Source organism: Corythoichthys intestinalis, chromosome 14, assembly GCF_030265065.1.
Source record: "Corythoichthys intestinalis isolate RoL2023-P3 chromosome 14, ASM3026506v1, whole genome shotgun sequence".
Classification (NCBI taxonomy): Eukaryota; Metazoa; Chordata; class Actinopteri; order Syngnathiformes; family Syngnathidae; genus Corythoichthys; species Corythoichthys intestinalis.
In genome coordinates this window covers 48,872,955-48,899,911 of record NC_080408.1, presented here as the reverse complement: position 1 = coordinate 48,899,911, position 26,957 = coordinate 48,872,955, and the positions used below count along the sequence as shown (strand labels likewise).

General features: G+C 40.3%; 1 protein-coding gene across 2 annotated transcripts; it reads right to left on the bottom strand.

The window, feature by feature from the left end:
* Positions 1-36: 36 nt before the first annotated feature.
* Positions 37-26,301, bottom strand: pcyt1aa (phosphate cytidylyltransferase 1A, choline a). 2 transcript variants are annotated; one of them, XM_057857691.1, is made up of 9 exons: positions 25,990-26,301; positions 18,826-18,933; positions 16,819-16,918; positions 16,615-16,731; positions 11,377-11,528; positions 11,206-11,284; positions 3,889-4,031; positions 3,637-3,825; positions 37-2,449 (listed from the first exon to the last, which is right to left on the bottom strand). In XM_057857691.1, exons 2-9 carry the CDS (start codon positions 18,931-18,933, stop codon positions 2,219-2,221), a joined length of 1,119 nt encoding a protein of 372 aa, XP_057713674.1. In that variant the 5' UTR covers positions 25,990-26,301; the 3' UTR covers positions 37-2,218. The 2 variants fall into 2 exon arrangements, with proteins under 2 accessions (XP_057713674.1, XP_057713675.1); XM_057857692.1 differs by lacking the exon at positions 25,990-26,301 and adding an exon at positions 24,499-25,973.
* Between the last annotated feature and the right edge of the window lie 656 nt (positions 26,302-26,957).

Here is a 26,957-nt window from a genome sequence, read left to right as displayed (position 1 = left end):
ACCCCCCCCCCCCCCCCCCCCCCCCTTCACGTGACTCAGACCAAGAGTGAGCGGCGATTTGGCTTTTTTTTAAATTGGCGTATATCTAAAATGAACAGAAGTTATCTTTCTGGAAGCGACAAAAGAAAGGGAAAAAAAAGCAGAAGAGGAGAAAAGGAAGCAAGACTGCTGTGAGTATACCATGTTACTGTAGTTTTATGTCCTCATGTAGTAGAAGCCAGGCACTTTGTGTGTCCTAAAAAGCGCTCTATGAGACGGAGGTGTTATTATACTTTTATTAAATATGCTATTGCTCCAAGTCGAACTGTCCTCCTTACTTGCACACACTCGAAGGGCCCCGTGTTGCTTGTTGCCTGGGGCCCCTTGCTACGCCTCTGCCTTCAATTATATCAGCTATGCACCCAATACTTGGCCGGGAATCCTTTTGCAGAAATGATTGCTTCAATGCGGCATGGCATGGAGGCAATCATTCTGTGGCACTGTTGAGGTGTTATGGAGGCCCAGGATGCTTCGATAGTGGCCTTAAGCTCATCCACAGTCTTGGGTCTGGTGTCTCTCAATTTCTTCACAATATCCCACAGATTCTCTATGGGGTTCGGGTCAGGAGAGTTGTCAGGCCTAATGAGCACAGTAATGCCATGGTCAGTAAACCATTTATCAGTGGTTTTGGCACTGTGAGCAGGTGCCAGGTCATGCTGAAAAATGAACTCTTCATCTCCATAAAGCTTTTCAGCAGATGCAAGCATGAAGTGCTCCAAAATCTCCTAATAGCTAGGTGCAATGACCCTGCCCTTGATAAAAGACAGTAGACCAACACCAGCAGCTGACATGGCACCCCAGACCATCACTGACTGTTGGTACTTGACACTGGACTTCAGGCATTTGTCTTGTCTTCCTCCAAACTCTGGCACCTGGATTTCCGGATGACATGCAAAATTTGCTTTCATCTGAAAAAAGTACTTTGGACCACTGAGCAACAGTCCAGTGCTGCTTCTCTGTAGCCCAGGTCAGGCGTTTCTGCCGCTGTTTCAGGTTCAAAAGTGGCTTGACCTGGGGAATACGGCACCTGTAGCCCATTTCCAGCACACGCCTGTGGACGGTGGCTCTGAAGGCTTCTACTCAACTCAGTCCACAGTTTCTGCAGGTCCCCCAAGGCCTGGAATCGGCCCTTCTCCACAATCTTTCTCAAGGTACGGTCACCTCTTCTGGTTGTGCAGCGTTTCCTGCCACACTTTTTCCTTCCTACAGAGGTGCCTTGATACAGCACTCTGGGATCAGCCTATTCGCTCAGAAATTTCTTTCTCTCTGTCTTAGCCTCTTGCTTGAGTGTTAATGATGGCCTTCTGGACAGCAATCAGGTCTTGAGTAATAAACCAGGCTGGGAGTTTTTAAAAGCCTCAGGAATCTTTCGCAGGGGTTTTGAGTTAATTCGTTGATTCAGATGATTAGGTTAGTAGCTTCTTTAAAGTACTTTTTCATGATATGCTAATTTTTTGAGATGAGGATTTTTGGTTTTTCTTGACTTTTTTTCCCAAAATTATCAATATTAAAACAATAAAAGGCTTGAACTACTTTAGTTGTGTGTAATGAATCTAAAATATATTAAAGTCTGATGTTAATCAGTAGATTACAGAATATAATGAACTTGATCACAATATGCAAATTTTTTTTAGAAGGACCTGTAATTGCAAAAACTAAACAAACAAAAAAACAGTGTCGGTAAGATTGCAATGTAATCAGGACTTTTCCATGGGAATAAAAGTGAAATGTATAAAAATGAAGATTGCTTTTGAAGGAAAAGTTCTTTTTGGCAAAATAATACCTGGCTGAAAGAGGCAGCAGTACTTTTGAGACTTAGCAGTTGCTTGCTCAATGCTTCTTCAAATGTGCTACATTTTATTTCCCATGGAAATTCCCCATTCACTACCATTGACAAGGATAGATGTCCAATTCCTATAAACTGTCTGCAAATGCTCACGTTTCAGCGCCATTGACATTGATAGACGTCCGATCCATTTTGACTGGGAGTTGGCGAATGAACATTCGTTCAAATGGACGTCTGTCCACGTCAATGGCTGCTAAGTAAGCCTCCTCTGAAGTGGTGCACAAAAATAACAAAAGCAACGTGATGATAAACAAGTGCTAAATTTCGACAAGATAGAGAAGCTGAGCGCGAAGGGAAACAAAAAAAAAAACCAACAAAATATTAGAGGTTATCCTAGTTGTCATCATCTCGGTCGTCATTGTCTTCGTCGTCTTCGCTGATGAGGTAACCGCGTGCCCCGCTGTGGTGCGCCGATGGCGAGGGGGGTGGCGAGCTCTTGTTGAAGAAGGGCAGGCGGAAAGTGGGCGAGGGCGAGCGCTCCTCGCGGGCGGGGCTGCTGCTCGGGCTTTGGCGAGGGCTGATGGCCTGCAGCATGCGACCTTTGCCTTCCTTCAGCATGTGCTTCTGCAAACACCAAGAGAAACATCTGCTTTGATTTTGTCCAACAACAATCAACATCTGTGGTCATTTTCTGACATCGTCCATTTTTTTGCTGGTGCCTTTTTTTTTTGTGTGGATTCATCCATTAACCCATTCACTTTCATTCATTCATTCATTCACTCCCATCGATGACAAGACATCTGGTACATTTTGACTGGGAGGGTTGGCAGAAAATCTTCCCCCAAAAATTCATTTTTGCTGCTATCATTTTAGAGATATTAACAAGTCAACCATCCCCTCATTTTGATTTACAAAATGGTGTCAATCGTTTGTACTATATTTGTGCCATAAAAAGTTTTGTTTGCGCCGCTATCGTTTATTGAGCTATTAATTTCGAATGATGACGTCACGCAGCCCTGTGATTTCTTGCAAAATGGATCCCAAATGGTACCTTTCGTTTATGCCGCTAGCGTTTGATGGATATTAGAGCTGAAATAATTACTCGAATAATTTGAGTACGTAGTTTCTAAGGGGTGTATTCACATTTGTTGCCAGGGGTTTAGATATTAATGGCTATATTTTGAGTTACTTTGAGGGGAAAATAAACAAACTATTATATAAGCTGCACACAAAACACTTTTCATTGTGTAAAAGTGTCATTTTGTCAGTGTTGTCCCATGAAAAGATATACTTAAATATCTGCAGAAATGCGAGGGGTGTACTCACGTTTGTGATACACTGTACATCATTGATTGTCAGAAAATGTTAGGTTAAATGTCTTCTTTTCTCATGTATAATCTCTCTTTACCTAAAAAAAAAAAAAAAAAAAAAAAAAGGTTTTATCCGATGACTGCAGCCCTAATAGATACAGAGATATTAATTTCGAGTGATGAGGTCAATTGCAGCACCTCCGTCGTAGCGTACCAACTCTCTCTAAAAGAGGGGTGTCCCAACAACTAGCGCAAATGTGATTGAGATATTAATTTAGCGTGATGACCTGACTCGCAGCCCCACCCCCCCCTATTTACTGCAAAATGGACCCAATGGGGTTCCATTGGTGTGTGCTACCATTGACAGCAATAGAAAAGTTAAGAAAAAAAAAAAAGAAAATTAGAATCTTATCCATGTGATTTAGAAGAGCAGATGGACGTCAACAGCAGCTAAATACAACACTGTGTCATTCTTGTAGCATCACGATACGAGAATCCTACCAGAGCTCCTTCAGGCCCGAACATTTGCAAAAAATTGCCAATGAACTCCCTGGACTTCTCCTCCCACTTCTGGATGAGGTCGATGCTCTTCTCCTCCACCTTTAGGACAAACTCCTTACTCTTCTCCTCCACGTCTCGTACTTTCCTCTTGACCTTGTCCACGCGCTCCTGCAGGTGGTACTTCTTCTCCTAGTAAAAACGACCACGCGGCGTCACGTTGCGCTCGGAACGGACAGAAATCGTTTTTCTTACGTTGATGAAGCTGACGTTGAGCTCCTTGGCCGTGTAGCCGCGCTGCAGGTTGCGCCTGACGTACAGGTCGTAGTCGCGGACGATGCGGGTGATGATGTCGGAGGTGGAGATTCCTTCTGTGCGCTGTGTGGGAGCGAACATGCCTGTGCGGGACAATCATACAAGGGCACTAAGAAAATTTCTTCACAATGATACAGAGAATTAACAAACAAAGTCAATAACAAAAAATAAAAACAAAATATGAAAAATTCAATTATTCCATTATATAAGCGAGGTAGCGTTTCACATAGACATCGTAGGCACTGACAGTAACAAAATAGTAGTAGAAGAGGGAATTTTTGGCATGTGAGTAGGGGTGCGACAAAATATCGAAATGGTGATATATCGTGATACTTTGTATCCCAAAAGGTTATCGATATGCTCCTGTCAAGAATCGAGATATCGTTTTAAAATGGTGTCAATTAAAAAATATAAATAAAAGACTGCCATTGACGGTGTTCGACGGCCAAAACCGGAGCATTCACAGTCATTCGGTCCGCTTGAGAACGATAAACCGATACGACCGGATATCTGGTTTTACAGGTGAGAGATACAGCTGTATCGATAGTAAAGTTACCATTCGACAGTAATTAGCCATTAAATATTCAATGAACCGGTAGTAGAGATAGAATTCGGCTATCGCGAGCACAAGAATCGGCTTCTCATGCCTAGTTCAATGCATTGCTTAATGGGATAATAATTTAGCTTTTACTTCACATGCTGCGTTTGTGTCATTAGCCACACAGCGCACTTAGATTGAGACCGCACGCATGATATAATATGGACAAGCACAACTCACGGTCCTGGTTGCCTCAACTTCCCATGCATTTCGGCAGAACCGCTACTAGTCGCTGTCATTACCCGATCGTCACGGGCGTGTCATAACAACGCGAGAGCTAACAAAACCACTGTAACGCACGCTCCGTAGCGTTTTCTTCACAGCACAAAATGAAACTAGGAGTGGCAACGAAGCAAAATGCTAAAACAATGGACAGTTTGAGCACCGACGCTAGCGACGTCCAGCGATTGATTTTCAACGCACCCAGGCAAACAAAAGTCGGACTTTGAATGGAGGAAGGCAGCCAGATCTGTTCGCATGGGACAGAGCTAGTGTGAAGTGTGGAGCGGTACAGAGATCGTGAGTTTTTAACCCTGAAAAATAACCCACTAAAATGGTGGAAAGTGGAGATTTTTTTTTCCATGAAACGCTGTCTACTTAAACATGAACATGTGGATTAGTTGATCTTCCTCAAGAAAAAAATCTGCCCTTCAAAAAAAGATATGGACAGTGATGAGGAGTAAAAAAATGTGGAAACACAGGCATAAGTGAAAGATTTTGCTGTGTATCAGGTTAAAGTAATGATTATTGACCTGTCTGTCTAAAATGCCATATTTTTATTCCCCCAATTATACCAGTGGTAAAGCATAGTTTATTATTTATTTATGATAACATTGTAGGTTTAATTCTTTTTTCAAGAGCTGCTGCATACAATTAATGTTTTTTGTTTGTAAGAAGTTTACATTGAAAGTTTGCACTTAAATTTCTTACCTCTTGTGTTCAAAACACCAGGAAATAGAGTAATTGAATTACTGCACTTTATTGTTGTCTGTCACTGGAGTTTTATTATCAATCCCACCCAACAAAATGATGGTCATATAGTTTGTTTAATTTTGCTATTAGAAATGTGGCCTTTTTATATGTTTAAAAATACTGTACGAACACACACAACAAATGTTTACTATCGTATCATTTTCACTCTGTATCAAACCGTATCGTTCTTAAACTGTATCAAATTGCACGGCCATAAAAATGTATCGTTTTTTAATCGAATCGTAACCTGTGTATCTAGATACATATCGAATCAGCTTCATGCCAGAGATTCCCAACCATAATTTACAGGTCACTTGCTTTTCATTTTAGAGCATTTACAGGTCATTTTTTGTTGCGTTTGAGTCACTGCCTATTCATTTGGGTGATTCCCAGGTCACTTTCTGTTCTGTGACGCAAAATTAACACCAAGTGACCCATAAAATACCCCAAAATCAACAGGAAGTAACTGAAAATCAACAGGTAAATGACCTTAAATAGCCCAAAATTACTCATTGCCTGGTATTGGCTGCCACTGACAGCTATAGACGTTCAATCCGTTTGAAGTGGGAGGGATGGCAGCAGATGAACATTCGTTCATTCACTGCCATCCTCCCACTTTAAACAGATCGGACGTCTACTAGTGATAAATTCATTCCAATTCACAGCAAAAGCTTGTTTTTCTGTTTAGTAGCGTTTTGTAGCATATCCTAGAATGATTTCCTAACCAATGTAGCGAAAATCATTGTATTGCTATATCATCAGATCATCGTTATCGTGAGCTTTGTATCGCAAATCGTTTCGTATCGTGAGGTACCAAGACGTTCCCACTCCTACCTGTGAATGTATTTCCTGTCTTGGAATATTCTTGAGGCATTCTGGAGTCAACAATCATTGTTTGGAGAGTTAAATACAGCAATGCTAATTTTCTATGGCACGTGAATAGTGTTTTACATTGTATATTAGCATTAAGCTAACAGGTTTTCAGGATTAAAGGGAACCTCAGACTTAGACTTGTAGGCTCTAATAAGCCACAATTTTTCTCTTTTACTCAGATATATTATGAGAAACACATACTATTGACATTGATTTAAAAATCTGTAATATTTAGTACACGTTTTGACTAGAAATATGTTGATTACAGTTTTCAAGGTATACCGTGGTATGAAAATTTTCCGTCATACTGTCTCTAAGATAATACCTAACCCTCCCCCACCAGTTGTTGCTCAGTGTCATTGAGTCAGCTCTGCTACACATTGGCTGGAGGAGGTGAAACTCCTGAACCCCCCAAATCGAAGAAAACGAAATCGCTGGCATGGTAATAGCTCAGCTACAGAAAAGTTACAGACGGCCGGCGCTTAGAGGTGGAGGGCCTACCGACATGTAAAACATGTTTGCGGAGGGTGGCTGCCGAGGAGGCAATACCTCAAACATGATCTCGCATTTATACTAAATTAAAGGTTAGTAAACACTATCATGAATGTTTCAAAACAGCTACGAGAGTTAATTCTAGCATGTTTAGTGTGTCTATCGGTGGTAAAACGTGTTTTTCTCTCTCTGGCAACTGTGTGAGAAAGTGTGTATAATGTAAACATGATACGAGTTATACACATGTGCTTTTTATGGAAAATAATTTAATTATTTTTATTCTGATGCTTATAATGTTGAGCTGTCTGTGTGGGTTTATGCTCACCTAAAGGACTGCATTTATTTAAATTTTATTTAGAGTATTTCAGTTATTTTTAATTTATTTTAAATTATTTTAACATTATGTTAAACATATGTTCCGATTTGCTAATATGTTTTGAAAAATAAAAATCCTATTTATTGGAAAAAAGCAATACCATAATACCGTAAAACCGTGATATTTTTGTTTAAGGTTATCATACCGTGAGAATATCATTTCGGGACATGCCTTGTTTTGGCCTACGGGTGGTGCCATGTTTTACGCACACAATACACACTGGGAGTGATGACGCGTTTGGTCTGGATTGGGAGAATAGCTGATGGCATGATTTTGTCACATTCAGCTGTTGGTCAGATTGTTTTGTTAGAGCTGTGGAATGAGTTACCAAAATCGTGCCTGCATCCAATTCCAGCTCATCAGGAGTGTCTTTAAACCGATCCTCGGCGGCTTGCCAAGATATTGGGTTGCTGCCATTCGACAGTTTGTATATCCCTTCGTTGGTAGTTGCATCATTTCCTTGTTTTTTTTCGTTTGTCTGCCTCTCACTGCTGTTTTCCCATGTTTTTTTTTTTTTCCCCTAATTGATCCCGGCCTACTGTCACGGACCCTTTTCACGATCACGTGTTTTTTGTGTGGGTACAATAAACCCTTTTACGCAATCCATATGCTATTGTTGTCTGCTTACGGTCTGAAGTGAGCTGCGTTTTCTAATTCCGTCGTCAAACTAGCCACATTTTCTTTTCAGTTGCGTTTCCCTTTCAGGTTTTAACGTACAGCATGTGGGTTGCGATTGCTTTATAAGAAAAATCATGACTGTAACATTATGAGGAAGCATAGTCGTGTGGTCTACACGCCCGTCTGTCGTACAGGGAAACACGGGTTCGAATCCCGCTGGAGACCTTCATTGAATTGCGTTTGTTGGTCGTTTTGTGAAATATCGACAGTGCTGTCCAGCTCATTGCTGTTACTAGAGGTGGGAATCTTGGAGCATCTAACGATTCGATTACAATTATGATTCAGAGGCTACGATTCGATTATAAATATTATTGATGCACACCCCTGCTCCCCCACCTCCGCTTTTAAATTTATGTACATTAGTTCCAAAATTGTTCAAAAATCCTCTCAGGCTAAACTAATATTTCAGTATTAAGTTGATAGTTCAAAAGAGTAAATAAAATACTCAGTCCCCATTCTGTATCAACAGCTTTAGACTACATTCAATCAATTTAATGTTGTGAATCCACCATTAAAATTGTTGAAATTGCTCCCGTTATTCCATAATTTCCCTTTCTACTTTCGACATGTGAAAGTTTTAAAACAGTTTCATCATTTAAAGATAGATTCAAGTCAAGATTTTGGCAATTTAGGAGTATTTTAGATAAAAAGTTAATTAGGTTCGCTACAACAGCTTTCCAGATAAGTCTACTGCTTTAAGATGTTGGTTGTACACTAACCCCGGCAAGTCTGTCATTTCTAGGGATGCAACGATACAGGTTCGGTACGATTTCCAATACGAGGGACATGATTTTCGGTTCGATTTAATAAATTTAATGCTCTGAAACCAAAAAAATACAAGTGTTATTTTTTTTTCCAATTTGTTTTTAATTTTGCTAAGAAGCAAAAATAACAATGCCCTCATAAACATATGGCGGAAAACACTCAAGTGACTTGAAGTTCATCACTGGAAAGCTTAAAATCTCAATTTTCTGGGGGAAGAAACATTTTGAACAGGAGGGCATTTTTTTTTTTTATAAAAATGTTTTTTAAAGAGCAAACCCCTATCTGGAGGTGAGAGCACGCGAGAGCAGAATTAGACTCCATGACTTTAACGAGATATTATCACGTACTTACCTTGTTTTGATGCAAAAACTCCATGTAGCATGTATCACTGAGTGTTGAGACACAGCTGTGAATGGCCACAGCTGGATTTTTGGGGGATTTTATGGGTGAAACATGGTAATATAACAAGGGTCGCGATGCAGAAATCGCAGACATCAAGGAGTGGTCAAGATTTTCTTTCTTATGTATTCACCCTTTTAAACGTGTTTTTTCAATTTTTCTTTCTTTGGATCTATTATTTATCATCTAACATCGGCGAAAATGCGACAGTAACAAAAAAATACCATTAGGCAATCGTTATGAGGTAGATATCCGTGACTTATTTACAGACACCATTTTTTTCATTGTGACATCATTTGTTCAAAAGTTTAAAATATGTGAGTGAATAATTTTTTAAAGTTTTTTTTTTTTTTTTTTTTAACGAAATATGAGACATCAATTAATGATTCTAAGCTAAAAACAGCAGACATTTTGAATAATAGATATAATTAATTACCTTCGTTTTATGGATCGGTTGAAACAAAAGCGGTTGTGCGACGTCTGCAAACAGGCGTTTTCAGGGTAAAACGGACAAAGTAAAAATAGTTAGGGGGCTTAATGCGCCATGAATCTCCTTTGGTAGCATATACACATTTTGTTCTATCAAACACAACAGTTGTTTTGGCTTAAAAGACAGCAATTTATTTTAAAGAAGAGTGCAAGAGCAGAAACGGCTTTTTCAGTCTTGTCTGTGTTTTCCGCAATATGCATTTTAATGCATAATATTTACTTACTTCTTACTGATCTGAAGATTTTTTTTTTTATAAAAGTACTGAGAACAATCTTACTGTTTTGTAAAGTGAGGCGGAGCAGACAGCTCTCTTAGCAGCTAGGTTTTACCACATGGGCAAAACACCTTATTTGTGGTTCGAGTCCATCTGTGTGTGTGTACTGAATTAACAATATTTGCAGCATTATCTATAGTCACTGGTATGGATTGATTTGGCCTGCTTAACTTCAATTCAGTCATGGCAGTTTTTAATTCATCGATGTAGGGACTTTTGGGGGGCGGGGGGGGGGGGGGGGGGTCCTAACATCTAGGTAACTATTTGATGATATCTAGTGTGAAGTGCGCTCATGCTGTTGGAGGATTAAAAAAAGTTAACACACACCGCAGAAGTCCCGTCTACTCATTACTGCACAACACAAGCATATGACAATCAACTTTCATAAACAGGACGAGTTTGAAGTACAGCGCTCTTAATTTGCCACTCATTGTTCATCATGTAATGTGCCGTTACCGTGAGGTAGCTCTCAGTGTCCCGGGATGTGCAGCTGTCTGCTGTCAAAGCGAGGATGTCCGTAGCAGCCAAGTCAGTAATGATGTTTTGGCGGACTTCGTTGTAAATAGGGGAGAAGGGCTGCTTGCGGGGAGGGAGGAGGTTTCTCTGAGTTTTTCAAGGCAGAACATTTTCATGCTAAAATGTGGCTATGACCAGCACATTTTAGCATGAAAATGTTCGGAAAATACATTTTGGGAGCTTTTTATTTAGATCGAATGTTTTTGTGTAATGAATCGAAGAGGGCGTATCAAATGGTTTAATACAAAATTGAGTATTGTTGTATCCCTAGTCATTTCGCATCTAGTTTTCTATACATGTACTAACGCTGCCGAGTCTCTCATTTCGCATCTAGTTCTATACATATGTGATATCTAGCGTAGCATTATGTGGGCGTAGTTTGTAGCGGCTGTCAGCTGCAGTCAGGTATGATTGTTTTTTTTATTTAGCGGCATGAGTTGAACATGATATTTACTCTCAGTCCGTTCCTCATTGCGTCCCGAAGACCGCGCTGACTGTGTTTTAGTTCCGCATTACCTGGTATAATTAAATAATCGGAATTTGGATGTTTGTGAATCGTTCTCAAACCTTTCACGGCTGAATCGCGAATAATCTAAAAATTGGAAATTTCACATGGCTCTAACTTTAACACTTGGGTTCAAATTGGAAAGGCATAACCGACATCATGTTTATGTAACTAACAAGTGACACTGTGGAAGTACAGCAGCGCTGTCCAGTGACGTCACCGCCCAGAGTGCATTGCGTCATCAACAACAATGGCCACCTACTAGTTAAACAAATTTTAAAAATTTAAATCATCAAGACAAACACAAGTCTCGTATAACCTGCTTCCTTGATGTGCTTATAAACGTCATCGCTCCCCGCCGAGGAATACGGGATGTCATCGTGAGCCACAAAGTCGATCTGGATAGGTCAAAAACAAATTAAAGACAACAGATTCAAACAAAAACAACACACAAAACAAAATGACTGGTTGCTAAGCGGTCCCGACTCACGCGGTGCTTAGCGAGGAACTCCGGCGTTAACGTCCAGGGAGCGTTTCGCACCACTTCGTCCACGTAGCGACAATGCCGGACGGCGTCGTAGCGCTCGTCTTCGTTCATGACCGTGAAGCCCTTGAACTTGTGCGTCAGGTCGTCGCTGCACACTTGGAATTGGAAGAGAAATGATATGCCCAGTGAAGGATCATCGGTAATCGCTTTTTAATCTACAGTTAAGGTGCGATTAATCGCAAATTATTTTTGATTTTCCCCAGAGTTAACGCACAATCTCAACTCAAGATTAATTGCTTTTACTCCATAGCAGTTGCTGCATTAGTCCATAGTAAACTAGCGTTCACACATTTCCGTAAGTTAACTCGCGATTAATCTAATTTTTTTATATTCAACTCATGGAAGAAACATTTTTTTCCATAATTAAGTCACAATCGATCACATTTTTGAAGAGCTAAATCACAAAGAGAAAATCTGTGATTGATCGCACTTTTCCACGCACAATTAATTGCTTTTCCTCCATAGTAAACATGCGATTATTCGCAAATTTATCAAACTTTTCTATAGTTAACTTTCAATTAATCACTTTTTCCCTCCATAGCTGACACACTTCTCACTTTTTCAGTCGCCTAAATTATATGCTTTTTTCATAGTTAATTTATAACTGCATTTCTAATAAATCACAATTAGTTGCTTTCCTCCATTGTAAATCTGCGATTAATGGTGAATTATTCACACGTTCACGCACGATGAATCACATTAACTCACAATTAATTGCATTCCTGCCATAGTAAATATGTGATTAATTGCAAATATATCAAACTTACAATTAACTGCATTTTCCGCATAGTTGATGCAGAATTAATCGCAATTTTTTTCCCATAGTCACCTTGTGATTAATCCCTATTTTTACATGGTAAACCCATAATCAATCGCCTTTTCTAATGGCTAACTCACGATGAGTTGTTTCCCTTCTATAGTAAATTTGCGATCAACTGGTAATTAAAAAGTAAAATCAGTAAAATCACAACGAATCTCGTTTTTCTATATTAGGGGCTTGTACACCTTTTGCACAGCCATATTCAAGCACTTTCTAAGGATTTTCAAGACCAATTTTCCAGTTTTTACAGTACATTTTATATGTTATCCAATTTTTTTGTTTCATTTCTTTATGAAGAGTCAGAAATAAAATATGATTCTTCTCACAAGAACGCAAACGTCTTCCAAAATGTTCTCTGACCTCAGAGGCTTGCTCAAGAAATTTAGTTTGAAAGGTGCCGATTCAGAACCCGTCTAGGAGGGTGCGTTGCCGGCGGCAATGAGCGTTTTGTGGAAAACTGTCCAAAAGTAGAGGTGCTGCGTAGTGATAGCATGCTGTTCGGTGGATGGACACACAAGTCACGGCCAAGGAAATCCTAATGGGGAAGTTCAGGATTTTTGACATTAGACCTAATGTTCGAGTTAGCGGGGGTTTAATTAGTTTAATTAGAGTTAAGTTCAACAAATTCCGTGTAGTTTGTAAAATATTCGTTTTTTTATTTGGCCATCAAAGATATTTTTACCTCCAGCAAACCTGCCTTCTCGTAAGCGATCAAATAGTGGAGGAAAAACAACGGCTAAGGTAACAGACTACAGTGCCTTGCAAAAGTATTCGGCCCCCTTGAATCTTGCAACCTTTCGCCACATTTCAGGCTTCAAACATAAAGATATGAAATTTAATTTTTTTGTCAAGAATCGACAACAAGTGGGACACAATCGTGAAGTGGAACAACATTTATTGGATAATTTAAACTTTTTTAACAAATAAAAAACTGAAAAGTGGGGCGTGCAATATTATTCGGCCCCTTTACTTTCAGTGCAGCAAACTCACTCCAGAAGTTCAGTGAGGATCTCTGAATGATCCAGTGTTGTCCTAAATGACCGATGATGATAAATAGAATCCACCTGTGTGTAATCAAGTCTCCGTATAAATGCACCTGCTCTGTGATAGTCTCAGGGTTCTGTTTAAAGTGCAGAGAGCATTATGAAAACCAAGGAACACACCAGGCAGGTCCGAGATACTGTTGTGGAGAAGTTTAAAGCCGGATTTGGATACAAAAAGATTTCCCAAGCTTTAAACATCTCAAGGAGCACTGTGCAAGCCATCATATTGAAATGGAAGGAGCATCAGACCACTGCAAATCTACCAAGACCCGGCCGTCCTTCCAAACTTTCTTCTCAAACAAGGAGAAAACTGATCAGAGATGCAGCCAAGAGGCCCATGATCACTCTGGATGAACTGCAGAGATCTACAGCTGAGGTGGGAGAGTCTGTCCATAGGACAACAATCAGTCGTACACTGCACAAATCTGGCCTTTATGGAAGAGTGGCAAGAAGAAAGCCATTTCTCAAAGACATCCATAAAAAGTCTCGTTTAAAGTTTGCCACAAGCCACCTGGGAAACACACCAAACATGTGGAAGAAGGTGCTCTGGTCAGATGAAACCAAAATTGAACTTTTTGGCCACAATGCAAAACGATATGTTTGGCGTAAAAGCAACACAGCTCATCACCCTGAACACACCATCCCCACTGTCAAACATGGTGGTGGCAGCATCATGGTTTGGGCCTGCTTTTCTTCAGCAGGGACAGGGAAGATGGCTAAAATTGACGGGAAGATGGATGCAGCCAAATACAGGAACATTCTGGAAGAAAACCTGTTGGTATCTGCACAAGACCTGAGACTGGGACGGAGATTTAGCTTCCAACAGGACAATGATCCAAAACATAAAGCCAAATCTACAATGGAATGGTTAAAAAATAAACGTATCCAGGTGTTAGAATGACCAAGTCAAAGTCCAGACCTGAATCCAATCGAGAATCTGTGGAAAGAGCTGAAGACTGCTGTTCACAAACACTCTCCATCCAACCTCACTGAGCTCGAGCTAATTTGCAAGGAAGAATGGGCAAGAATGTCAGTCTCTCGATGTGCAAAACTGATAGAAACATACCCCAAGCGACTTGCAGCTGTAATTGGAGCAAAAGGTGGCGCTACAAAGTATTAACGCAAGGGGGCCGAATAATATTGCACGCCCCACTTTTGTGTTTTTTATTTGTTAAAAAAGTTTAAATTATCCAATAAATTTTGTTCCACTTCACGATTGTGTCCCACTTGTTGTTGATTCTTGACAAAAAATTAAAATTTTATATCTTTATGTTTGAAGCCTGAAATGTGGCGAAAGGTTGCAAGGTTCAAGGGGGCCGAATACTTTTGCAAGGCACTGTAGGCTGTAAACTCCCTTCTTTAGCTTTACTATTGATAGCCTGCTTTCGACTGGCAGTGCCATTTTGTCGAGTGACATCAGATTGAAGCAACTCGAATTGTCTGAGTAGCCCCACACCCCCGCGCTTCGCGAGTGGCGTTCCAATGATATATTTCCAGGTCAGAAACGTCCGACTTCCCACCTTCCTCCAATGCAGCATCAGTCTACTGACGTGACTGAAGGACAGCAACATGGTGCATTCAGAGGCTATGGAAACATAAGAAATGGGCAAAGGAAAATTTCCACAAATTCCCCATTAAGAACGAGGAACAATATAAACTGTGGTTACTTGCTGCTGGCTACAACATAAAAAAATAAGCAGTGAAAAAGACAATGTGATATCACTTGACCCTGCTCACTGCACAGCTGCTGGATTACAAATGTTGCTGTGCAAACTAAAATTATTCAAAATGGTAAGTTTTAATAACTATCCTGAAAACATAGCCAACAGTATTGATTGCATGGGTCAATGGTGATTTTAATGAGTGCATGTGTTGTTTTTTATTGGCATGCTAAGATTGTACCATTGACTATCGCTAGCTTAGCCACTCCGGAGCCCTGACACTAACAAATAACTGACAAACTGCACACAATTTGTTGAAATCAACTCCACTGATTAATTAAACCCCCGCTAACTCGAACATTAAGCTGTATGTCAAAAATTCTTAACTTCCCCTTTAATAAATGTGCTTTCTTGAAGTTTGAGACCCTTGGAAAAATGGCTCTCACACCTCGAATAGTAAAGCTTTTTACAAGGCTATCACAATCACTCCTACTACTTAAAATAAGTGACTGTTTTCTTGTGCAACAAGTCCATTGAGAGCCAGTTCAGTAGGCCGAGTCCTAGGGGCGACGTAGCCGACCGAAGATGCTCCTGGCCGGATTAAACGGCAACTGGCAGATGGGGTGTGGAGGTCGTGGGGAAAAAAAGTGACAAAAGGAGGAACCGGTCGTGCGATAAAAGTATTGTGTAATAAACCACAGCAAATGCTCATGTCTGCATTTAAATACTGCTTCATTTGTATATTGTATGCTTGATTAAACTCCAAACTGCTCATGCATGGACTCAAATGCACTGTATTGTCGAGAGCGACAAGTTCATACAGGACATCATCTTACTGATCGAAAATTTTAACCATCCGTAATTCTGGCAGGACTCTTCGCTCTACCGGCCAACTTCATTTGCACGTTCCGAGGTCCAAACTCAAACAGTGGGGAGACCGATCTTTTGCAGTTGCTGCACCCAAGTTATGGAATAGTCGTCCACCTGAAATCCGCACCAGTACGAATTTGGGCCTTTTTAAATCTCGTTTAAAGACACCTTTTTAGACTCTCCTTTCCCCCAGATTAGTTTAGCCTGGTTTTATTTCTTAAGAGTTTTTAATGTTTAGGGATTTTATCTGTTTTATTTGCTGTGTGATTTTTATCGTGATGTTTTTTTTTTTTTTTTCTTAATGTCATTGTATAATACTTTCCTGCCTTTTATTAACTATGAGACATGTTTGTCTTTGTTGTAAAGCACTTTGGGGACCTTTCCGGTTTTGTAAAGGGCTATATAAATAAATTTGATTGATTGATTGACATCAAAGAAACTTCAGAACGAGCGTGTAGTCGCACTGAAGCAAATATGTTTTAAATTTCCTTCATTTAATAATTCATAATTCTAAATTAGGCAATGAAATATTGTGTGCTCAACACATCCAAGCATTTTCAAGGACCCATACGAACGAACCCTGTACTGAACTCACAATTAATCGCTTTTCATCCATCCAGGAAACATGAGATTATTCACAAAGCTCGATGAATTTAAAATTTTGAATCAGTTTTTCATAGTCACCTCATGAACAATTGCATTTTTTCATAGTAAACTCACAATGAGCTGCTTTTACTCTGTTGTTAAAACCACAATTAATCACACTTCTTTTCTCCACATCACTTACCACCAACAATGAGGTGTGTATTTGGGAAGAGGCATTTTGCCTGCATAAGAGCCCTAGCATGCCCTGAGTGGAAAACATCAAAGATTCCATCGGCGTAAACCCGCACCGGTCTTTCCGCTGGGGAAAAAGAAATGAGGTGATTACTAATCAGCATTATTCAAAAAAATAGAAATGCAAAACCAACAAGATGGTAGTGTGACTCACGTTGCGTTCCCCGTTTGGCCTCCTCCATGCAGACTCTCTCGTAGGGTTGCGCGTTCGCTGGCACGAGCTCATCCGCGAAAGGTGCAGGGTGTTTCAATCCCTAAAGGAGCCACAAAGACAGCATTATACAGGTGTCAAAGTCATTCTAGTTCACAGACCACATTTATGGCAATTACATATCATGGGGGCCGAACTAATTTATTTTTGGCCAAATAAGTTAACTCACTGGATGCCATTGACGGCAAAGAAACATTCATTCGCCCTTCCCAGTCAAAAATGGATTGGACGTCGAGCGCCGTCAGTCCACTGGAAGATGAGCATTCATCGCCAATGCTTCCTGTATTAGTGAATTGGACGTCTATCGTTGTCAATGGCAGGCAATACTCATTTTGCGTCACTTCCATGTCATTTTAAGATACTTTCAGGTACATTTTTGATCATTTCCCGTTGATTTTTCAGGCATTTCTTGGCTACTTCCTATTGATGGTTGTTGGTGTCACTACCTGTTGGTTTCAGGGCAACATTGGGTGACTTCTTTGTAAACTCATTAGCTGCCATTGACAGTGCTATAAGTCAGATCCATTTGGCTCAGGAGGGGGCGAATCAATGAATGTAAAGGCAGTTTCACCCTCAAGGCAGTCAAGTGTGAATGGGTGCGCAGCAAACTATTCATTGTGTACGTACAGTGCAAGGGGACGTCTCGGTAAAAGTGAGTGGTGGCAGCCGTTCTGGACGGAGCGGCAAGTCTTGAGTGAATTTTCACCAGGGGCCAGGGCCCAAAATAGAAACTTGTTCTAGTTTCGCAGCGTTGCCGCACTGACGTCAGCAATGCATCCAAGAGTAGAAGGGCAGGCGCACTTGTATCGGTGCTATCAGGCTGTGCCAGCAGACGGATACGCACAATTCACGGCTGATGAAAACTTGATAAATGCACTTTTCCTAAGATTCGCGAAGTATGCGACACTCATAAAAATGGCTTTTACCAGTGTTGTTTTCATCAACGGCGCCGATAACGAAACTATTTTTCATGACGATGATGTAACGAGCTCAAAATGTGTCTTGGGAGACTAACACATAATGAGATGGACGCCAGTTCTCAACTGAGAAGATGAGAACGAGATGAAAGTTAGCCACAGTTTGTTAGCAAGCATCGTAACAGCTTTTGGTCGTGTCATGAATGGGACGGTGCTTTAGTTTACTAAAACTAGAGCAAGACGAACACATTTTGAAATGACTAAAATATAGTATTTTCGAAACGAAAATTTAAAGGGCCTCCAAAAGAAATTGGCTCTTACACCTCTCCTTGCTAAGCTAAATAATATCCTGATTATGTGCCTTTGTGTGTAAATAAGTAGGGTTCACGAAAAACACAAAAAATAAATAAATAAATAAACGACTCACCTTCTCACTGAAACTAGTAAAACCTTTACACGGCTATTATAATCTCCCCTACTCCTTGAAATAGTTTTTTTTTTGTGAGTTTTCTTGTGTAACAATGAAAAACAAATGCATTTGTAATTGGGACTATAGTAAATATGCTTGCCGGAGTCCACCCGCCTTTTACTTCCTGATCGCGTCTACGTCAGTATATGTGGCTCCTCCCATTTTGTGCTTGCCGTGGGCTGCTTGTCACACTGGGCTGCCGCCAGTGTGAAACAGCCTTAACTGCGGACACGAAAGTGCAGTAGTGCACGCACTTTTTCACAAATCAACGCCGCAGATGTCAAGTGAAAAGCATGTGATTTTGAGTGTACAGTATGAATGAGCTACAACACGCCTGTCAGGCACGCAGAACATCCCCGTGGACTGGATTGGACCCCCCTTGGGCCGCTCCTGGCCAGTGGGCTGTACATTTGACACCCCTGGTGTAAAGCGTCACGTGTTAGCGTTAAGCTAGCGGACTTTTCTTACTTTTTGTCACTATACTTACCGGTACAGTATGATGAATTTACTGGCCGCCGTGAATAAAAATAGGCGTCCAATCCATTTTGCTTTGTGACAACTCACCACAGTGCATCTGGGGATTTTCCCAATCCTTTCTCCCATCTCATTGTCCACATTGGAGACATCTCGTTTCCTCTTCCTGGACTGGAGCGTCACGCTGGTGCTTTGCATCTAAGCCAGAGGTGAAGACAAACCGCTATGACAGCTGCGCCTGACCGAGATCCCAGTCCCGCTAATGTCACATGTCGCATTGACGCAGCACAAAGTCAGCAGTGAAACCGTATGAGAAATGCTTATTGACTTGGGATGACCTCACTGTCAGCTGAGTGACTCGACACGCATGCTGCTTTTGGCCAGGCAAGCATGTGTTTCTCAACTCATTTGCGTTCCATCTTGCTCGACTGGAAAGAGCTGGCAATGGCTGCCAATTAGTTAATAATGATTAATTATTCACCCGATTCCGATCCGCTGACAAATGGCCCGATCAGCCCGATTTCCGATCATGTGATGAGATCGGGGACATCCCTAATTTATCTTTTAAATAGTTAACTCGCCATAAGTCACACTTTTTGAATAGTTAACTCATGATTAATGGCAAATTCATCTTCATTCTATGGCTGCTACCTGCCCTCCCAGTCAAAATGGATGGGGCGCCAAAGGCGAGTACTCAAACTAGCTGAATCTTTAGGGGAAAACGAGACCATTTACACGAGCTTCTTCTGTTACAGGCCAATTCCAAGATATTTCTAGGGCATTAAGAGGAGATTTCGCTATGTTTTTTAAAGTGGGATTCCTTCGACCTGTTTGTGTCTCAAGCTGTGCCAGTTACATAAATATCTGCACAATTACAAGTGACAGCGGCAGGCGTGCCAACATTCAGCTGTCTGCCGCCAAGTCCACCAGCGGGCTTGCAAATTGCATCACAGTGACAAATCCTGTTTAACTGCATGCTTAGGGATCAACCCTTTCATTTTCAGGGACAAGTCCTCTCCAGCAAAATTTATTCGCCAAGGATTTATCGTATTTTGTGGGATACGAACAGCACAGAAAGGCTATTGATATTCAATAGTATCACTGAATGAAATGTTAAATCTGTTCATATTATGCAAACTTTTTTTAATAAGTGACATTTAATTACAACTCAGTTGCAGGGTTTGCCCAAGAAAAACCGCAAAGTCTGCTGCTAGTTGAAAAATAAAACATTAAGTTGACATTAATTTTGAAATTGTGATAATTAGTGCTGTACGATATATCTTGCCAAAAACCTTCTATCAACATTTTCGTGTGTATCGTCAGGATTGCCATAAATATGCAATGCAATGCACATTTTGACCAGCAGATGGCACCCAATTTGTGCTGACTGCTATGTTGGTTCAATTTGCCGTAATAGTACAAATATCGGCCACAGGATGTCCCTCGTAGAGAGGTGAGACAACCAGAGGATATAATATATAGGAAGGATGGCATATGGTGGTAAAGTGTAGATTGTTGAAACAGCAGAATGTCATTGTCAGTGACGTAAGAAAAAGGTGTCAATAAAAAGCTAAGGCTAAGCTTAGGTCCCCTTTTCCCAAATTTTTCAGCCCTCGGCACTCAAGCCATCTCTTTAACTGAACAATTGTATGTTCTTCCACATCTTTACCAGTGAATTGGCACCAGGAACGTCATATTTGGACAGAATTGGTAGGTTAGCTCAGAAAACATCTTGTTCGTACAACTATGCCATGCATTTACTACTGGGGACAAACGGGAGGTTGACCCGCCTCGCCACAATTGCTAACGTCATGAATATTAATGAGCAAAAGTGACGTGTTGTTTGCGGTATGCCATTGAAACTAGCAACACATAAAATTAACACAGGACACAGACAGTAGATTTAACATTTCAGTAAAGCATCTTTATGCTACTATGCTGCTTGTGTTTCTTTACACTGAACAGTTTCAGGTTGCAGCAATATTTTTAGCATTGAACATTTGTGGCAGGCCAGTTTAATGTCAATTCAAAAATAAAGTCAATAAGGGAAAAAGCTGTCATAATTGTAGTGTAATTTTGTATTTCACTGATTGACGGTCACTGATCACCAACCCATTTGAACTTGGAGGGTTGCCAGACCTTCCATGTATTGAAATCCAGTGTCAAACTCATTCAACGAGTTTTAATTTAGTTTTAAGAGCTATATGTTTGGACGTGTTTAAATCAGTTACTTGATACGTAGCACCACAGCTCATTACAATACTGCAATCATATAAGCCAATAAATAAGGCCAAGTCTTTACTGAATTTTTAATGGTGGTAATTGGTTAACTGTATTTTTTCCAGTGGTACTTGGCGTACTACAACCTCTAGGAAAAAGTATGGAATCACCAGTCTCGGATGAGCAGTCACTCAGACATTTTATCATGTAGAACAAACTCAGATAAAAAGCTTGGAAAATAATGAATTAGTTCAAAAGTGCAACTCTTTAACATTCAGAAACACTCAAAGAAATGAATAAAAAACATTGTGGTGGTCAGTAAATGTTACTTTTATAGAGCAAGTGCAGTGAGTCAAGAATCTGCATTGAAGAAGGTGTCAAGAGTCAAGAATCTGCTTTGGATAAGATGATGATGCTTGAACTTTTGTTTGGTGCTGTTCCAGTGAGATCTACAAAGATGACTGCCTGAAGAAAACATCAAAATTCCCTCAGTCCTTGATGGTATGGCGCTGCATGTCAGGCAAAGACACTGGGGCGATGGCTGTGGTTAAATCTTCAATAAATGCACAAGTTTACATTGAAATTTAGACAGCTTTCTTATCCCTTCAATTGAAAATATGTTTGTAATTTTCCAAGATGACAATGCATCATTCCACAGAGCTAAAAATGTCTAAGCATTCCTTGGAGAAAGACTCATCCAGTCCATGTCATTGCCTGCAAATAGCCCAGATCTCAACCCTATTGAGAACTTGTGGTGGAAATGGAAAAAAATTGTCCGCTGCAAGGCTCCGACCTGCAAGATTGATCTGGCAACTGCATTTAAAGAGAGTTGGCACCAAATGGATGAAGAATACTGATCAATTCCATGCCTCAGAGATTGCAAGCTGTCATAAAAGCCAAAGGTGGTACCAGAGATGTGTTTGGATGATTTCTTTGTTTCTCATGATTCCGTATATATTTCCCTGCACTTGCTCTATAAAAGTAACATTTACTGACCACCACAATGTTTTTATTCATTTATTTTAGTGCAGTGGTTCTTAACCTTGCTCACGGTACCGAACCCCACAAGTTTCAGATGTGGATTCACTGAACCCTGCCGGAATGAGAAAATATTTTTTTTTCCAAATTCTAAACCAATATTTCTGAGCTAGCAAGCTAATAATTTAGCAAATTCCCGTTCAAAATTCTTCTCATTTTGACAGCATGTTTTATAAACAAGTCAAAATTTAACACCACGCTGCTCATTGGTCTGATGTATTTCCTCATACCAAGTGTGAGTCAACCTTCCACTGAGCAAATCAGTTCATCCTCCCATCAGATGGAGGACTAGCTGTTAAAGAAATGGATTAAGCCTGTAAATTGGGAGCAAACCAGTCCAAAACCTGGTCTAAAAAGCCACTTTGCCTAGATTTGATCAGCATACGAAAATAGGGCTCTGCTTTTCTTTACCTTCACCGAACACCTTAGACTTACTCACCGAACCCCTAGGGTTCGATCGGACCCAGGTTAAGAACCACTGTTTCAGTGTTTCTGATTGCTAAAGAGTTGGTTCGATCGAACCCAGGTTAAGAACCACTATTTCAGTGTTTCTGAATACTAAAGAGTTGCACTTTTGAACTAATTCATTATTTTTTCAAGCTTTTTATCTGAGTTTGTTCTACATAATAAAATGTCTGAGTGAGTGTTCGTCTGACACTGGTGATTCCATACTTTTTGCTATGCAGTGACGTGCGGTGAGGTTCATGGTTGGTGAGGCACTGACTCCTTTAGTGTCAGATTTCCAAATATATAAACCAAAAACGGTAGCTTATTCAATTGGCTACTGGTTATTTCATATCTCATCAGCATTCTTCACAAAACACGCACACACGGTACATATTATCGATACGTAAAAGTAAGAAAATAACATGCATTTGCCCCACACCCTCAATGTGTTGGTCGTCACAATTCTATAATTCATGCAACATAAATGAGAGTAAAGAGTGGTGTACAAAGCCACATAATTCAATTCTGACCTTTAGTGAAATATTCAGTTGTTTTTAAAACTTTTAATTCTGATACTTTAATCAATTTATTACAGATTGCTAAACAAAAAGTGTGAAAAGAAAAAAAAGAATATTTTATTTAAGGTCAAAATTTAGTTTTTAAATATTCTATTGTATTTTTCTTGGTCTAAGCTCTTTTTTTTTTTTTTTTTTTAATAAGATTGAAATGAAAACTGTTTGTGCTCTTGCGCCTGTCCTTCACCACAAAAACCGGCATTACTTTGGAAGGGCATAGGTTTGGTATCAACATTCGTAGGTGTTAGGGCCTCTGCCCCTCCTTCCTGAGCCCTGCCTCAGGTGAGGGGGGTTTGCTTGATTACAGGTCAATTGTCAGATGGGTGGAGCGGCCAGCTGTGACTCATCATCAGCCAGCTTAAAAACTCAGCGGTCGCACCACCACGTCGCCCGATCAACTCGTCTGTTACGCACGTCAGTTGTATCTCGCATTCCTTACATGATATCTTTGCTCACTGGCTCACGACTAACTTGCTTTCGTCCCAGGTCCTGTTTTCTGCGCGCCCCTCGTCGGATTCCACGCCTGCCTCCCTTCCGAGCTTCCTCGTCAGCTCAACTACCCCGAGCCAAGCAAACTTCCACCCGCCACGCTCTTCTCGCGATCGCTAATAAAATACTGCTCGCCTGAAGTTGTCTGCATTGGGATCCCTTCCTGCTCACGCACATCCTAACAGTAGGGACGATATAAAAGCATAACCTGCATGTAGGTACACTTTTTGCTGGGGACGGGACATTAATTAGACCAAACAGATTGGATGCAGGGGGCAAAGGGCCACATTTCTCATGTATATGAACCTAATTAATTAATAGGCAAAATGATCAATGCAAAATAAATCCTTATCTTCTGATAATAACTTTTACATGCATTGGTTCAGATGATACACTGTTCGATTCAAATCTTTGTTTTCAAAAAATACTAAAGAAACATTTTGAAAACTTCCTGAATAAATGTGTTTTTTATTAGCAAACATAAACATAATGAAAATAATTCACTTAATAATGGTAGGGTCAATTCTATCCTTACAACATATGGAACTATTGAAAGATCTAAATTCTCTATATAACTGAACATTATATCATGCAAAAAAGGTAAGGTTGCTTAAAAGTTGGTGGGGACAATTTTAGCATCCTGAAAAGTTGGTAGTGTTATGTCCCTACCGTCCCTATGCAAACCTACGCCCTTTTTGTAAAAGTCCTCCTTATTTTCCTTTACTTTAAAAAATAAAAAAAAATCTCTCCGCCTCAATGGAGAGGATTACTTCAATTAGATCGTTCTGTGTTCTATTTGACAAGCCAGAAAACACAGTGGATGTGTCCAAAAGTCTAGCTAACCTTTCATCTTTCTCAGCAAAACCATGTAATCGTTCTACATATATGCCACGTTTAGATGAGCTTACACGCTCATCGTTACCATGAAATGTTAACTCCTGTTTCGCTAGGATGCAGGTTGCATTAATGAGGTCTTTCAAACTCTTTTCTTTACCTTAGCTTTGATGATGCTACCGGTGAGCTTCCGCTGTTCGTCAAAGCCAAATCGATCCTTGAGCTTCCAAAAGTTTTTAAAGCAATCAGGCTTTGAATGTGAGTGGTCCAGCTCTCATGTTTGCTGAGGCTTCGTCGTAGTTTTTTAATGTCACAATATCTCGTGTTAGTCCAGACATTGGCACAAGTTGAGAAGAAAAGGCAGGGAAAGCAGCAAAGGCGATTTTTCGAAGGGCAGCCACATAGCCAGTCTTTTCGGGTGTACCAGTCCGTTTGAAAAGCGCAAGTTATCTTCTGTCCCGTAGTTTGAAGCAAACCTTCTAGCTCCGGTGTTGTGTTAACCGCGTCCACATTTAATGGAAAGTCCAGTTTCACGTACGCCCCCTTGCAGTGTGGCAGAGTACTATCTGCCGCAGCATGTGCCTTTTCACTGCGGTTTTATGTCCCATCAGCAAAACTAAATATGTCGCTAACAAACATTAAACTTTAAGGGATAAAGACATTAGCCAGAATGTGGAAAATCAGGTCAAATAAATGTATCTGGAAACATTATAACGGCGACATGCAGATGTACGGCAACCAGCACGCTCCAATTCCATGTATCAACCCAGTTTGTTATGGATTGCGCAATCAGAGGTGAGGCTTTACTCGTTGCTGCCGCACCTCTCGTTTCATTTCTTTATTTGAACAGGAAATAGGCAAATTCAGCGATTTTGACTATAAAAAATGTTTGAAATGAGTCATACATAAAGAGCAATGGACAAATATTCATATAAATTTGATACTATAATTATTTTTTTGTCATGATGACAGGTGAGGCTCTGCCTCACCTGCCTCCCCTGACCGCACGTCACTGTTGCTATGGGTTGTATGAGAGCAACTGACTGGAACACAGTTACGAATGTTGAAAAGTATCCTAGCACCTAACGCTAGTTTCGACGTTTTTATGCCAATACAACATTTTTTTTTGCAGGAGTTGAAATGTGCTTCCTCTTCCATGCGCATTTTTAGCTCATTGGCTGCCATTGACCGAGATAGTCGTCCAATCTATTTTAAGTGGTAGGGTGTGATAAACTAATTTCAATTCTCAAAAAATGAAAACATGATTGGACGTCTTTCCTCGTCAAAGGCCCTGAAAGCGTTAAAACGTGTGTAGGCAAGAATACTAGCGGGGACGGCTCTTTTAGTAAACCTTTTTGAATTCCTATGTAGTATAATTACTTATTGTGCAGCCAAGCCCTGTTAAATTTCCGCCGTACATAATATTAACAAAAGCATATCCTTTTATTTGCAATGTACGCGCTCACAGTCAAACACGTTACGTTAGTACGTGCAGACTATTTTTAAAACTGGTGTCAAGGTGAAAATCAGATGAACAAGTGACCAAAATCAGCTCAATGCGTTAACATTGGTTATGCAGCTTTATGTTACTACAAAAAAACTTGCTAACAAATACACGTTCATTACTTTCATTATGTTAGCATTTACTTACTTTTGACTTTTGTCCGGAGTGCTACTTGTTGGTTTCTCAGTGTCCTCCACCCCTAAGCGAAAGCTGTCAGGCTAGCTGCTGCTAGCTGTCAACTTGTTAGCTACTCGACCGGATACAAGTTGAAAGAATTCCCCGGCGGCGCGCTGTTACGCCCTGGAACTCGCTGTGCTAGCGGCGGAAGAGTGCACAGAGCGAGGGAAGGAAGGCACGCAATTTGACAGCACGGCACTGACAGATTGTACTACAACGCTGACAGGTCAACAATTCGGGAACTACAAAAGTGACACAGCCTGCTAGCGGAAGTGATTGGGGGAGATTTGCATTTCCGCATTTTTTGCAGGAGGGTACTGCCACCTAGCGTATTGACAGTTAAACGAACCAGTTTTGCGGTGAAGCCCCCCTAAATAATTTGGTGTTGTTTTATTAAAAAAAAAAAAAACACACACACACACACAAAAATGCTGAAATATTCACTATGACGTTTCCAGAATATTAGTCTAAATCAATAGGGGTGTAACGGTACACAAAAATCTCGGTCCGGTACCTACCTCGGTTTTGAGGTCACGGTTCGGTTCATTTTCGGTACAGTAAGAAAACAAAATGCAAAATATAAATGTTCTAGTTGTTTATTACACAGTTTTGTGCTTTCAACAATAGGAACAGTAGCCTATACAAAGCTGAAATTCTGCTAAAAAAGTAGCGGGTATTTAAAGATAATAATCCAAAAACAATTTGCCTTTCGGACCCCGCGTATTGGTCAGCTTTCTTTCTGAAAGAACAAAAAAGAAAGTCCTGTGCTAAAGAGAAAAGCAATCCCAATGACATAGATTTTAACATATATTTTACAAATGAAATGCCTCAATGATTTTTTTTTCTTCTTATGAACGGTTTTCAAAAGCTTTATTGGTGGATTTTCTTAAGTTAAAGCGCCACACAGAAATTAATAAATTTAATTGTGTAAGCAGGAT